Source organism: Oncorhynchus mykiss, chromosome 12 (assembly GCF_057628025.1).
Source record: "Oncorhynchus mykiss isolate SJ-2025 chromosome 12, ASM5762802v1, whole genome shotgun sequence".
Taxonomy (NCBI): Eukaryota; Metazoa; Chordata; class Actinopteri; order Salmoniformes; family Salmonidae; genus Oncorhynchus; species Oncorhynchus mykiss.
In genome coordinates this window covers 83756699-83773002 of record NC_143033.1, presented here as the reverse complement: position 1 = coordinate 83773002, position 16304 = coordinate 83756699, and the positions used below count along the sequence as shown (strand labels likewise).

General features: G+C 40.5%; 1 protein-coding gene and 1 long non-coding RNA gene across 2 annotated transcripts; both read left to right on the top strand.

Moving 5' to 3' along the window:
- The first annotated feature begins 760 nt into the window (after window positions 1-760).
- Window positions 761-3003, top strand: LOC110539175 (phosphoinositide-interacting protein-like). Its single transcript, XM_021626134.3, has 2 exons — window positions 761-1204; window positions 1819-3003. Exon 2 carries the CDS (start codon window positions 1844-1846, stop codon window positions 2246-2248), a length of 405 nt encoding a protein of 134 aa, XP_021481809.1. The 5' UTR covers window positions 761-1204; window positions 1819-1843; the 3' UTR covers window positions 2249-3003.
- Window positions 3004-3714: 711 nt separating this feature from the next.
- On the top strand, window positions 3715-8885 carry LOC110538569 (uncharacterized). The gene is made up of 2 exons (XR_002475781.3): window positions 3715-4362; window positions 4693-8885. It is a non-coding gene; the product is annotated as an uncharacterized LOC110538569 (long non-coding RNA).
- The last annotated feature ends 7419 nt before the right edge of the window (window positions 8886-16304 follow it).

The following is a 16304-nucleotide window of genomic DNA, read 5'->3' as shown; positions in this document are numbered from 1 at the left end:
ATGATAACGATGTTTGCAATGGGAAGCAATGGTTGTACACTTAGATTTGGAATTGCTTAGCCTAATGTTTGTGTTTTTGTATTCTCACGATTGGGACTTACTGGCATATTCTTTAACATAATGCTGTGTGTGACTGCTGTCTTTCTATTGGCCTATGTGTTTTATAAAAAGTGAGCTCTTCTACATGGAGTGCGCCGGTATCACAGTCGCTGTCCTTTCAGCATCACAAGCCTGTCAAACTCATATCCTTTATGTGTCACTGTGGTCGTTTTTGGTGATAGTGTCATAGTGATGGCGTTAGGCTACCATAGGTTGTGTAAGCAGTGTGGTAGTTGTGGCTGGTAACATTAGTGTGGGTGCTGTCTATGTGTTTTTCTTTATTTTTTTGTTTGGTGAAATGTTTTGGAAGATTTTTTTCCCCACTGAAGGCCCAATAGCCACAGTTTACCGCTGGTATTGTGCTCTTGTGTTGAGTGTACACGCTGACTACTTCCTAGTGACCTCTTGCCAGGTCCCCCCTGCCAAAGAGGTTTCTAACCTCAAGGGTATTTTCCTGGTTAAATATAATTAAATAAGAAATACTAGCTGTTTCCATAAAGAAGCATTGAGAAGTCACAGTGGTGGGTGATGTCAGCCATTTCCAGTGCCCTGCCCTGCTTTCCCCTCTCATCTCTTATAGTCTTCCTGTACATTGATTTCTTCTCTCTCTCTCTCTCTCTCTTCGGGTCAGTTATAAAGGCTTTCAGACATTCAGATCAACAAACACTACCCTGTGGATCTGGGGAAGAGGTTTCTCTAACCACGACATGCATCTTCACATGAATTCTGAAGGTTCAACTCAATACTTGGGAGACTGGATGAAATCTCTCTAGGGACAGCAAGGCAAGCCCCTAGCCCAGGCAGGAAGCATCATCACTACTAATTTAATACCAGCCATGGCAGATGCTGTGAGGGCTAGCATGAATAGGAGTCAGAAGGGTCTGTTGAGGAGGTGGAGAGACCATAAGGGGAGGGGGGGCTGTTTTCTGGAGGTTATCTGCAGTGCATTCAGCTGGCCACACTGGGCTTGCGGTCCACAAACATCCACACCCAAAGCTTTTTATTCATTTTTTTTCTCTTTTTTGGAATGGTCTCTAAGATCACTGAGATACTGTTACCACCACAGGTATAACATCAAAGCTGCAAGTTCCTCAGCATCTCAAAGGTAGGTCTTTATCTGATCTCTTTAGATTTTGGCCTTGAGTTGTATTTTCTCAAGACTTGCCAAGAGCAAATACATTCTAAAAGTTGGTAATATGCTCTGTGCTCGATTTATAGCTTGGAAAGTAAGACGCAAACTTGAATTTGTAATCTGTTGTATCGTATTATATCACCCCTTTATCATGACATTGAAGTATTAAGTGAAAGTGATATGATACACTGATGTGTATCACTGAGGTGATACGATATCGGCTTCATGTTGAACTCACAGAGGAGAGATTCAAGATAAAATAAGGGTGCGTCCAAGAAGCACAAGATGCAATTTCCTCTTAATGGATGTATTCTAATGCACTGGTGCCGTTCACATTTTTATTTTTTTTATTTTTACATTCCTTTTATTTGAAACAACAAGGAATTTAACGTGAAATGCAGACTTCGAAAATATGACACCAGTATACATTTTATTGTTAAGAGTAGAAGCTATTCCAACCTGGATCCCTTATCCTTTAGGTAATAATTATTTCCACTCTAAATTCCAGCATCAGGTGAAAATAGACAGAAAGAGATAGGGATGTATGGGTCATTGTTGAACCTTCACCTTCTTCCACTGACTCCCAGGTGAGGAAGGGTAAGGCTAAAGGCTATGCCTGGACTACCAGAGAACATCCCCCTTGGGGAGTGCACCCTACACTCCCAGTCCCAGGAGCAGCTCACTCCCCAGACAGAAAGCACCGTGTTCAGCCTGTCCCGCAGCGAGTCCCTCTGGACCAACGAGTCGGCCCGCAGCACATGTGAGATCTACTGGTTCCCATTCCACCTCATGTCCACCGGGGGCAGCATCTTTGCCTGCGGCTTCATCCTGAGTGGCCTGTATTTTGCTGGCTACTGCAGGAAGGCCACCAACATCCTGGGCCCGGCCCTGGTATCCATAGGCCTGATGGTGCTGGTGGTGGGCGTGGTGCTGATCCCCATCACCAAAGAGAACAGGAAGCAGCCCACCATGAAGAAGCCCTTCAGTTACTACAGGCAACCAGTCTTTAAATTATGAGGTGGGCCGGGCGGGGTATCCCTGTCTTGTATGCTGTGATCCTGGAGAGTTCTCATGCTCAAAGTTTCCCAAAAGCACAATGGAGGATTTGATACTTCCCTGCTGAGCATGGCTACACGTTCACATGATGAATGTTTGCTCTAAAGACAATTCATTTGTAGGGGGACATGAACCGTTCTATTTTCTTCCACCACTACGTATGTATACAGTATTTTAATATCTGCATGACAAAGTATACATTATAACCAAGTTACAGGTGGTTCTTTGGAATTTGTTCTTAAGCATTTGAAAGTACTAGAAAATGACCGTGCTGCCAAAAAACACAATTATAAATGTAGTCCACTGCTTTTATGCATAATTATTAGAATGAGTGACAAGCATATTGAGAAGAAAGTTGTGTGCATGTACATTGATGAGAGCGGGATTGAGTATTGACAGCATGCCTTTGTGGTAGGCTGATTCATGAATAATTCAATAAACAACATAAGTGCTTATTTGGGGTGGTCTAGTGGTTAGAGTGTTGGACTACTAACCGAAATGTTGTAAGATCAAATCCCTGAGCTGACAAGGTAGACATCTGTTGTTCTGCCCCTGAACAAGGCAGTTAACCCATATTGAGAAGAAAGATGTGTGCATGTACATTGATGAGAGCAGGATTGAGTATCGACAGCATGCCTTTGTGGTAGGCCATCACTGAAAATAAGAATTTGTTCTTAACTGACTTGCCTAGTTAAATAAAGGTCAAATAAATAACATTTGGTGATGGATGCATTTTCTTTTCAGCTGCAGGCTATACTCATCACATTCACAACCATTACAGACTTCCAGTGATGTGTGTGTGTTAGATGTCATCTCTGTGATGGCAGTGTGACACTTGACTGGCCCAACAAATGGAAAGTGTTTAGTGCCAAGGGGAAGTGAAGATACATCACACTTTTCATAGCATTTGAATGTCATTCTCTTGACTGGAATGAAACTTTGATTTTACACAACCTCAATTTTAGAGTGACTATCAAATACTCTTAGAATAATGATGTTTCTGTTTCTGTTCAGAATGCTGTATGTGACTGACTAGGTTTGTCTAAATGTTGCAAATTATATCAACGTGATCGATTTTGTTGATAGGGTAGGCAGACTATTATTACCACGACATTCCCTTATGTATTTTCACTTGTAGGTGAATACTCATTTGACTGGCAAATTACATTACGTCGAAAGAACTGTGTTGGCCTGCACACAAGCTGCATCATTTGCATCAAGCAACAACACCATATGCAAGACAACCACTTCTGGTGAATAGGCTACTGTAAAATACGTGCGCCATAAGAAAGTATAGATATTTTTGTTTGTCTATTTTATGTGTTTGCTGATCAATTAAATGATAGTCTGTTGTCGTGACAAAGGACTTTTTTTTAAAGAAGAAGAAAATAAATGGTGTTCTGCCTACCTTCCGCTCTGAACACGTCACGTTGGGGCGGCACTCACAGCAGGTGAGCTCTCTGGGTGCGAGAAGAATAGAAGGAACAGAATAGACGCACCTTCCGTTATTTTCAGGGCTGTATCGACACAATGATGGACCTTAGATGCATAGGCGGGTGTGTGCCGTTATTTTTTCTGGCTATTGGTTTTGATGTTATTGGTTTCATTATCCTGTTCATTGGAATTTTTGCCAATTTGCGTATCGATGGCAGGTTTTATGGCGATTTCTTGATTTACAGTGGTTCAATTATAATTTTCATAAGTTTGGCTTGGTGGATTATGTGGTACGTGGGAAATATACAGGTCTCAGAAGACAGCTTTGGAACAAGCTTAATGAAAAAGAAACTGAGTTTTGTACAGTTGGCCAGAAAGTTGTCAGAGAGGCTTTCCAAAAAATGTAAACCTGAACATGTAACCACAAAGTATGCCGAGGAAAACAAGGTTAAAGCTGTGACGCCTTCACCTGTTCACGTCGCCTCTCGAATAACCTGGGGGAAATCTTTCGGTTATCAGAATGGCGGCTATGACTCCAGTTTGGACTCATTTTCGATGGAGAAGGAAAAACAGACACCAGATATACAGAACTTGGATGTGCAGACCCTCGCTAGGGGTAATGTTGAAAGGCTGTTCTGATTGTAAGTTTTGGGATAAGATGTAGGCTTCTAATAAATTGTGTATAATTTCAGGGGAAAAAAATATATTTAATTTTCACAAATGAAAAATAAGTCCTCTCTGATAAACACATTCAGTTATCTTGCTCTAAGAACATTATAAAACCAGTAGGCCTAGGTAACCAATATTAGCTTCACCCATAGGGGGGGGGGGGGGGGGGACTGAATTAGGGGACTGTATTGCCTAATTGTAAAATGTAAAGTAAAATTATCATCTGGAAAATGTATAAATCTGTATTCAGGAAGAAACGTTTTCAGTCTATTGATTTGTTATTTTCTCATTTGAATTTCAAGGTTCTCCGTAGCACTTTCTGATCCCCAGACTACCTTCAACACTGTACGCTTCACGGAATGGGACTACAGACAATTCAGGACATTAATCAGTACTGGTCTAGACATCAGTTCTTGACAACAAAGACCATTTCATCCTTATGGGGTGAAATTATCTATAGTCCTAGGGAAATAGACCTACTGTAGATATTGCTCTGAATGCATATTATATTGTTTTAGTTTTTTATTATATATCAATTATTAATATAATCGCCATGTGATATGTGAACTTCTTATGTTCAAGGATCAATATTATGTGGAAAGGCTATGTTTTGTCATATAAACATGTCGACATGTTAAGGTCCATCATAGCCATTTTCTAGAATAGTTTCCGTCTCTAGTCTCAGACGGAAATCCTAGAGGCCCCTGTCTGAACGGCAGGTTATTGAACGCAGACTCTCTTCAAGCCAGACCCAGAAATGCAATCACCTGCATTTACAATTGTTGACACTACATAAAAACAGTAGTCAGGCAGGTTTGCCTGTGCCACAACAATTGCATTGCCAAAGCAGGCTGTAAACCCTCAACAAAACGTTGTGTGGCCTGGGGCACTGAGCTTGGTTTCACCTGCATGTTGGCATTACATGGACATTTGGGCTATACTATTTTAACTGAGTAGGCTGATTTAGTTTTAATCATGTGCGCAAACTTCTAAAATGTATATTCCACCAGACTGCATTTTTTTTAATGTTGTGATTTATTTGATATTTTATTTCTTAATATTCTTTAGATTTCAGTTGCCTTACCAACATATAGCTTTTTTGTCTAACATGACTGATAATGAGCGTGTGCATATCAAGTCATTGTACTCAGGGCGTTGCCTGTCTGTATGCTAACTATTACCTAATCCTGGCCTGTTGACTCTGCTTTGCGGTCCTTGGTTGAATAGGTGTTGCACAGAGGTAAACCAAACTCCCGCGACTGTCTGACTGGTCGAACCAGGTACTTAAAGCGAGAGGTTTTTCACTGCAGTTCCCCTTTCTGTCATGATGTAGGAAGCATGAAATAGTAAATAATTGTGGAATGCGTCCAGTAGGCCTACTGAAGGCTAAATATAAACTGCTGATAGTCACTGAAATATATCTTCCCAACATACAGTATCTTTTCCCACACTGTTCATAATGTTAGATGTTATACATATTTGCTGATGCCATATTTTTCATATCAAATGCATTATTATTTTATACACAGAGGCATGGTGCATTAGATTTGATTTATTTTAAATATACATCCAATGATCTTGATAAGCATCCAAAATAAAAATAGTTATCTAATGAGATGATCCATTTCAAGCACTGTAATTACATTGCTGCAAGTCAGGGATTGCTTAGGAATGAGGTTGGACCATTTGGCCTTTAAGTTTTAATGGATCATTCAGAGTAGTACAACCTGTTGATGTGGTTAGATACCAGTTTTGCTGCTGTTTCCTACAATGGAAGAATTTGAAGGCGTGCTGAAAATCAGAAGAATGCGACTTGCGTTTTAAAAAGGTTGTGGCTGGAAAGGCCTCTCCTCATTCTTGTAAAGTCCTCAGCCGGCAGGAACCCAGACTGCGTCCATGTCCTTGCTATGGATACCTCTTCTATGGGTCGCTGTGTTTTCTTTCTCATCCTGGCTTTGGTCTTTGACGTTGTCGGTCTGATCCTATTTTTCCTGGGGATCTTTGCTCCTTTGAGTTTCTGGGACTTCTTTGTGCTGTCGGGGCCCCTGCTCATCTTCCTCAGCCTGGTCTTCTGGATATTCTGGTACCTGGGGAGTCTCACAGTGCCTTACGAAGAGCTCATCTTGCCAAAGTGACACCCAAACATGGTCAAAGGTTACCCACCTGACCAATGGCTGGTCCCCTGGACTGACAGCTTGACCCTCACAACTTTAAGGAGTTGACAGAATTCTGGATTCTGGGTGTTTGACCATGTTTCTCATTGGACTGTGAACCGGAGGTCCTGGTTTTCTTTAAAGAAGGTTTGAGCTTTAGTTCAAGCGTTCTGTGTTTGTTTCTGATGATGATGAATAATGATGAAGACATGGCTGTTGTTTCAAAAAATAGATATACTTTCCTCTGTAGAATGACAAGATGTCATGTACAGACAACCAGAATTTCATCTGTGCTGGGTTGAAGTGGGACATGAACTCTAAAGCACTTGGGTTCATCCTTAAAGACTGCATCAGCACATATATTTAACTCCTTTTATAGTATGTGTAAAAAAAAAAAAATATTTGTTAAAATAAATGTTTATTTTGTTATGTTTTATCCTCAAACATATTATCATAAAGAGAAGCTTCAAAATCTGACCGACTCAACATTTTGAATGACTCATTGACTCATGAAGTGCTTCGAGAGACTAGTCAAGGATCATATCACCTCCACCTTACCGGCCACCCTAGACCCACTTCAGTTTGCATACCGCCCCAACATGTCCACAGACGACGCAATCGTCATCACACTGCACACTGCCCTATCCCATCTGGACAAGAGGAATACCTATGTAAGAATGCTGTTCAACTACAGCTTAGCATTCAACACCATAGTACCCTCCAAGCTTATCATCAAGCTGGAGGCCCTGGGTCTCAACCCAGCCCTGTGCAATTGGGTCCTGGACTTTCTGACGGCCGCCCCCAGGTGGTGAAGGTAGGAAACAACATTTCCACTTCGCTGACCCTCAACACTGGGGTCCCACAAGGGTGCGTGCTCAGACCCCTCCTGTACTTCCTGTTCACCCACGACTGCGTGGCCATGCACGCCTCCAACTCAATCATCAAGTTTGCAGACGACACAACAGTAGTGGGCTTGATTACCAACAATGATGAGACAGCCTACAGGGAGGAGGTGAGGGCACTCGGAGTGTGGTGTCAGGAAAACAACCTCTCACTCAACGTCAACAAAACAAAGGAGATGATCGTAGACTTCAGGAAACAGCAGAGGGAGCACCCCCCTATCCACATCGAAGGGACAGCAGCGGAGAAGGTGGAATGTTTTAAGTTCCTCAGCATACACATCACAGACAAACTGAAATGGTCCACTCACAGACAGTGTGGTGAAGAAGGCGCAACAGTGCTTCTTCAACCTCAGGAGGCTGAAGAAATTTGGCTTGACACCAAAAACCTGACAAACCTTTACAGATAAACAATCGAGAGCATCTTGTCGGGCTGTATCACAGCCTGGTACGGCAACTGCACTGCCATCAACCGCAAGGCTCTCCAGAGTGTGGTGTGGTCTGCACAATGCATCACTGGGGGTAAACTACCTGCCCTCCATGACACCTACAACACCCAATGTCACAGGAAGGCCAAAAAGATCATCAAGGACATCCACCACCCGAGCCACTTGCCTGTTCACACCACTACCATCCAGAAGGCGAGGTCAATACAAGGACATCAAAGCTGGGACCGAGAGACTGAAAAACAGCTTCTATCTCAAGGCCGTCAGACTGCTAAACAGCAATCATTAACTCAGAGAGGCTGCTGCCTACATTGAGACTCACTCACTGGCCACTTTAATAAATGGATCACTAGTCACTTTATACAATGCACTCTACATAATGCCACTTTAATAATGTTTACATATCTTACATTACTCATATCACATGTATATACTGTATTTTATTCCATCTACTGCTACTTGCCTATGCCGCTCGGCCATCGCTCATCCATATACTTACATGTACATATTCTCATTCACCCCTTTAGATTTGTGTGTATTAGGTAGTTGTTGGGGAATTGTTAGATTACTTGTTAGATATTACTGCACTGTCGGAACTAGAAGCACAAGCATTTCGCTCCACTCATATTAACATCTGCTAACCATGTGTATGTGACAAATAACATTTGATTTGATTTTTATTTGATTTATTTGAAGAAAATGAGTGCTAAATGTACACTCTCCTACACATTTATTCATTGAAGTTAATACTTTTAGTTTGGCTTTATACTACAGTTTTTTGGATCAAATGTTTTATATGAGGAGACAGTATAGGATGTCATCTTTTATTTGAGGATATTTTCATGCATATCTGTTTGACCATTTAGTAAATGAAGGAACTTTATGTATCTAGTTACCCCATTTGAAGGTTTCATAACTATTTGGACAAATCCACATTAATGTAAAATTGTTTAAACAACATATTATATTCTTATTTACAATAAAAGTGACTCCAAAATGACACAATACATTACATTACTTACCATTAATTTCTATTTGGCACAACATTATCTGAAACACATCCAAAACAACCTGCATTTGCATCCAACAAGTTCGCAGAGTCACAAGCTTAATGTAGTCATTGTGTGCTAGAAATATGGGACCAAATACTAAAGTTTTTTCGAAATGTAAAACACTATAAGTCAGGGGTAGACAACTAGATTCAGCCGTGGGACAATTTTTGTCGGTCAGGGGGGGGGGCCAAACATAAATATAATAATTTGTCAAATTCAAATTGATAACAAGGAACACCAAAAAGAGATTGTATTTTCAAATACAGTCATTTCATACCTTGGTTATATTGAGACACGATCACATATGTCTCTCTTTTTATTTGAGGGAATAATTGGAAACAGATTTCCTACTTTAAACACGTTTTTTTTTTAACAAAAAACTTTGGGGGGGCAAAATAAATCACTTGTGGGCCAGTTTTGGCCGACCCCTGCTATACATTAATTTGTCCAAGTACTAATGACAACTCCTAATGAGGGGACTAGACACATAAAGTGTTTTCATTTCTAATCGGTAAAACAGATATGAATGAAGATACAATAAGATAAAAGGTGACATTTTCTGTCGCCTCATATAAAACATTTGATCTCTAATCCAAAATGTTGGAGTATAGAATCAAATGAATAGTTTTAGCTTCACTGTCTAAATAAATACATACTGGAGTGTATTAGTAGTGAGGCTGCCTGAAACTAGTCTAACTAGCAATGTAGGATCTGCTTTAGGATGTGACAGTAGACGCACCCAACCAAGAGACAAACAAAAAGAGTAAACATCATTCTCCAGCATTGACTAAGGATTTCTAAAAGGAAGGCGACAGAGACAAGTCTAGCTGAATAAAGCAGGGAGACTACAGAATCGTTTGACTGACATATCAACCCTAGTGTGCACTGTTTTTAGTGACATAAAATTATATTTATGTGACATGACAGAGAACACAAAATAGTGTTATAGTCAAACTTATTACCTCAAAATTATACTGAACAAAAATATAAACACAACATGGAACATTTCAACGATTTTACTGAGTCACAGTTCATATAAGGAAATCAGTCAATTGAAATAAATTAATTAGGCCCTAATCTATGAATTTCATATGACTGGGCAGGGGTGCAGTCATGGGTGGGCCTGGGAGGGCATAGGCCCACCCACTGGGGAGCCAAGCCAAGCCAATCAGAAAGAGTTTTATTACAGACAGAAATACTCCTCAGTTTCATCAACTGTCTGGGTGACTGGTCTCAGACAATCCCACAGGTGGAGAAGCCGGATATGGAGGTCCTGGGCTGGAGTGGTTACATGTGGTTGTGAGGCCGGTTGGACGCCAAATTCTCAAAAACTACTTTGTAGGCGGCTTATGGTAGAGAATTGAACATTAAATTATCTGGGAATAGCTCTGGTGGACATTCTTGCAGTCAGCATGCCAATTGCACGCTCCCTCAAAACTTGATACATCTTTGGCCTACTGATCATGCTGTTTAATCAGCTTCACACCTGTCAGGTGGATGGATTATCTTGGCAAAGGAGGAATGCTCACTAATAGGGATATAAACAAATGTGTGCACAAACTTTGAGCGAAAAAAGCTTTTTGTGCGCATGGAACATTTCTGGGATCTTTTATTTCAGCTCATGAAACATGGAAGGTACATGTTGCGTTTATATTTTTGTTCAGTATGGTAGCATCTATTGTAAGTACAGAATATTGCGCAACAGACGGTATACAAACATTCAGAATATTGATTCAGTCAAACTCAAACAAGTAACAATTACATGTGTGCTTGTGTTAGTTCTTGTATGTGTGTATACAATGTGTGTTCCCTTTATTCACTCTGAGTTGAAGTTTGACCAAGGAGAGGAAGTTTTCATTATGCCTATCCTCTGCTTCTCGCCCCCTGGGATTCCCCTTGCCCTAATCAGCACTCTGGGCAGCATTATCTCCCTCTGACGCCCTCATGGAGAGTGTTATTAATGAGTCCATTTGGCTGTGGCCCCGGCCAGAGGAAATGGAGGAGAGGCATTAGAGCAGCTTCTCCCAAGGAGCAGTGGTATGGAAACCACGCTGCTCAGAGCCTCGCGGGACCCTGGATTTCCTGCTAATGCTCGGTTTCAGGTTGTCATGGTGGCATGAGTCATAAACATCAGTAGCACATTATCACTTCACACTCCAGTGGCAGAATATATCACTCTTTGGTATACAAGCAGTTTGTATACAAATAAGTACAAGCTGTTACATACGAACCATAAACAAACAGAATAATCCTTTTAACAAATATTTGCTCTTGTACCATGAAATATAAAACATTTGATTGTATGATTGCCAAATCTATTGAAAGGGTCACTGCTTACTGTATGTTGCCAGCATGTAAGAGATCCATTTAGGAAAAATAAACGTGTTGTAATGATTAACATTGTTCATACTGTATGGTCATATGGCTTCTGACTCGAACACAAACAGTTAAAATGGAGAGTGCACGTCACATTCTATGGCCTGCTAAAACAAACTGGTTTTAACAAAACACTAGCTGATGCAATACTGTCGTGTTTTTCATGTTACAAAAACAGTAACTTAAGTCTTCAAAGCATTTCATGTTCATAAATAATGGAATGAAATGACTGAACATGATTTATCAAATCAGTTATTATACCAGGATATGCATTATTCCTGTAAACCTCTGGTACAGTTTACCAGCATTCTGCTGCGGTTCTCCCATCTTGTGAATATTGTTAAGGTGCATGCCTCCCTCCAGTGGTAGCTGGATATTCATATAGTTTATTGGTGCATGCATCTCGAAAGAATAGTTTCTGTGGTGGTCTGTCCAGAAACAACCACTCACCCCTACCCCTAGGCACTTGTTTAGCTCTTAAAGAATTTAGGCATTTGTAAAATAACAGACTTTCTCTGCATCTTGGAATAACAGAATCCATCGGAGTAAAGATTTCAAGGTTCCCTGGTTTAAGTGTCAAAGGGGGCTACTCGTGGTCTGCTACCATGGGTGTGAATTGGATAGGTACCTGACTGGTGATACTATGTCACTGAAAGCTTTAACAAAGATAAACCAAAAAGTACATTCCTAGCCCAGACCTAAAAAGGACTTTATAGTGATTCTGGCATGTACAGTGTCACCTTAATTATGCATGCACATAATGGTTCACCAGCATCCATAAACATCTAAAGAATAAGCTACAGACCAGCCAAAACAAGCATGTAAGAATTGTTCTTAACCCAGAGCCTCTGATATTGATTGTTTAAAATGTAAGAGTCTATACGTAAGAATACCTTTTTATATATGGAGCTGTGGAGCGGAACAAACTACCACAACAACTTAAAGCCATACCGACCGTAACTCCATTTAAAAAGAATCTCAAAGCTAGCTGATGATTGAACAATATCTTAATGTCTGTACCTATGTAATAATGTATTTATGTCTGTATCTATTGTATGTAATAATGTATTTATGTCTGTACCTATTGTATGTAAGAATGTTTCTATGTCTGTACCTATTGTATGTAATAATGTATTTATGTCTGTACCTATTGTATGTAAGAATGTTTCTATGTCTGTACCTATTGTATGTAATAATGTTTCTATGTCTGTACCTATTGTATGTAATAATGTATTTATGTCTGTATCTATTGTATGCAATAATGTATTTATGTCTGTATCTATTGTATGTAAGAATGTTTCTATGTCTGTATCTATTGTATGTAAGAATGTTTCTATGTCTGTACCTATTGTATGTAATAATGTTTCTATGTCAAATCAAATCAAATCAAATCAAATTTTATTTGTCACATACACATGGTTAGCAGATGTTAATGCGAGTGTAGCGAAATGCTTGTGCTTCTAGTTCCGACAATGCAGTAATAACAAGTAATCTAACTAACAATTCCAAAACTACTGTCTTGTACACAGTGTAAGGGGATAAAGAATATGTACATAAGGATATATGAATGAGTGATGGTACAGAGCAGTATAGGCAAGATACAGTAGATGGTATCGGGTACAGTATGTACAAATGAGATGAGTATGTAAACAAAGTGGCATAGTATAGTATAAAGTGGCTAGTGATACATGTATTACATAAGGATACCGTCGATGATATAGAGTACAGTATATACGTATGCATATGAGATGAATAATGTAGGGTAAGTAACATTTATAGAAGGTAGCATTGTTTAAAGTGGCTAGTGATATATTTACATCATTTCCCATCAATTCCCATTATTAAAGTGGCTGGAGTTGAGTCAGTGTCAGTGTGTTGGCAGCAGCCACTCAGTGTTAGTGGTGGCTGTTTAACAGTCTGATGGCCTTGAGATAGAAGCTGTTTTTCAGTCTCTCGGTCCCAGCTTTGATGCACCTGTACTGACCTCGCCTTCTGGATGATAGCGGGGTGAACAGGCAGTGGCTCGGGTGGTTGATGTCCTTGATGATCTTTATGGCCTTCCTGTGACATCGGGTGGTGTAGGTGTCCTGGAGGGCAGGTAGTTTGCCCCCGGTGATGCGTTGTGCAGACCTCACTACCCTCTGGAGAGCCTTACGGTTGAGGGCGGTGCAGTTGCCATACCAGGCGGTGATACAGCCCGCCAGGATGCTCTCGATTGTGCATCTGTAGAAGTTTGTGAGTGCTTTTGGTGACAAGCCGAATTTCTTCAGCCTCCTGAGGTTGAAGAGGCGCTGCTGCGCCTTCTTCACGATGCTGTCTGTGTGAGTGGACCAATTCAGTTTGTCTGTGATGTGTATGCCGAGGAACTTAAAACTTGCTACCCTCTCCACTACTGTTCCATCGATGTGGATAGGGGGGTGTTCCCTCTGCTGTTTCCTGAAGTCCACAATCATCTCCTTAGTTTTGTTGACGTTGAGTGTGAGGTTGTTTTCCTGACACCACACTCCGAGGGCCCTCACCTCCTCCCTGTAGGCCGTCTCATCGTTGTTGGTAATCAAGCCTACCACTGTTGTGTCGTCCGCAAACTTGATGATTGAGTTGGAGGCGTGCGTGGCCACGCAGTCGTGGGTGAACAGGGAGTACAGGAGAGGGCTCAGAACGCAACCTTGTGGGGCCCCAGTGTTGAGGATCAGCGGGGAGGAGATGTTGTTGCCTACCCTCACCACCTGGGGGCGGCCCGTCAGGAAGTCCAGTACCCAGTTGCACAGGGTGGGGTCGAGACCCAGGGTCTCGAGCTTGATGACGAGCTTGGAGGGTACTATGGTGTTGAATGCCGAGCTGTAGTCGATGAACAGCATTCTCACATAGGTATTCCTCTTGTCCAGATGGGTTAGGGCAGTGTGCAGTGTGGTTGAGATTGCATCGTCTGTGGACCTATTTGGGCGGTAAGCAAATTGGAGTGGGTCTAGGGTGTCAGGTAGGGTGGAGGTTATGTGGTCCTTGACTAGTCTCTCAAAGCACTTCATGATGACGGATGTGAGTGCTACGGGGCGGTAGTCATTTAGCTCAGTTACCTTAGCTTTCTTGGGAACAGGAACAATGGTGGCCCTCTTGAAGCATGTGGGAACAGCAGACTGGTATAGGGATTGATTGAATATGTCCGTAAACACACCGGCCAGCTGGTCTGCGCATGCTCTGAGGGCGCGGCTGGTATGTAAGAATGTAATAATGTTTCTATGTCTGTATCTATTGTAGGTAATAATGTATTTATGTCTGTACCTATTGTATGTAATAATGTTTCTATGTCTGTACCTATTGTATGTAATAATGTTTCTATGTCTGTATCTATTGTATGTAATAATGTATTTATGTCTGTATCTATTGTATGTAAGAATGTTTCTATGTCTGTACCTATTGTATGTAATAATGTTTCTATGTCTGTATCTATTGTATGTAAGAATGTTTCTATGTCTGTATCTATTGTATGTAATAATGTTTCTATGTCTGTATCTATTGTATGTAATAATGTATTTATGTCTGTACCTATTGTATGTAATAATGTTTCTATGTCTGTACCTATTGTATGTAATAATGTTTCTATGTCTGTATCTATTGTATGTAATAATGTATTTATGTCTGTACCTATTGTATGTAATAATGTTTCTATGTCTGTACCTATTGTATGTAATAATGTTTCTATGTCTGTACCTATTGTATGTAAGAATGTTTCTATGTCTGTATCTATTGTATGTAATAATGTTTCTATGTCTGTATCTATTGTATGTAAGAATGTTTCTATGTCTGTATCTATTGTATGTAAGAATGTTTCTATGTCTGTACCTATTGTATGTAAGAATGTATTTATGTCTGTACCTATTGTATGTAATAATGTTTCTATGTCTGTACCTATTGTATGTAAGAATGTTTCTATGTCTGTATCTATTGTATGTAAGAATGTTTCTATGTCTGTATCTATTGTATGTAATAATGTATTTATGTCTGTATCTATTGTATGTAAGAATGTTTCTATGTCTGTATCTATTGTATGTAATAATGTATTTATGTCTGTATCTATTGTATGTAATAATGTTTCTATGTCTGTATCTATTGTATGTAAGAATGTTTCTATGTCTGTACCTATTGTATGCAATGTTTTTGCACCATGCACTTTAGGGACCTCAATGGAAATAAGTCATTGACTTTATTTTTGATTTAACCTTTATTTAACCAGGCAAGTCAGTTAAGAACAAATTATGTGCCTAAGGTATGGGTCTAGGGGTTGTTTTTGGACCAGACCTAAGCCTTATTCCTCACCTTTAGCAGAGAGGAAGAGGCAAATTATCTTTACCTTTAGAGCATTGATCTTGAAGAACCACAGGGGAAAGCAAATCCCCTGGGTGGGTCTCTGCCATATTGCTTCCACTTATCCTATATTCTGAACCAGTGACGACCCGTCACTCAGGGCAGGTCACCTGTTTTGAGCCACACCTGTTTAGCTGAAAATATATATTTAAAAAATGTAAACAATTTTAAAAATGTAGTTAATAAAGCCGCATTCAAACATTGTCTCTTTTTGGCTTTCTTGAGTAAGGCAGCTCCAAAATGCAGGTGTTTCAGCCTAGCTCAGTGCTTCTGTTGTGACAGTCAGCGGAAAATACATGGCGCAGGGGTTGGTAATGTTCTCTAGTTGCGCCGTGATTGGCTCAGTCTTCTGTCACACATGGGGACCCTACGTAACCACAAAATCTATGGGGAGAGCTTGAAAATTCAAGCCCATTGTGTGCTGCCATAGAGTTACATAATAAGTGCCCATCCAAGTAGGCTCAAGGTCATTGGCCACAGATAAAATTACGTCAAATCACGTTATATAGCTTTGATTGGACTGATCATTTGTCACGCCCTGATCTGTTTCACCTGTCCTTGTGATTGTCTCCAACCCCCTCTAGGTGTCACCCGTCTTCTCCATTATCCCCTGTGTATTTATACCT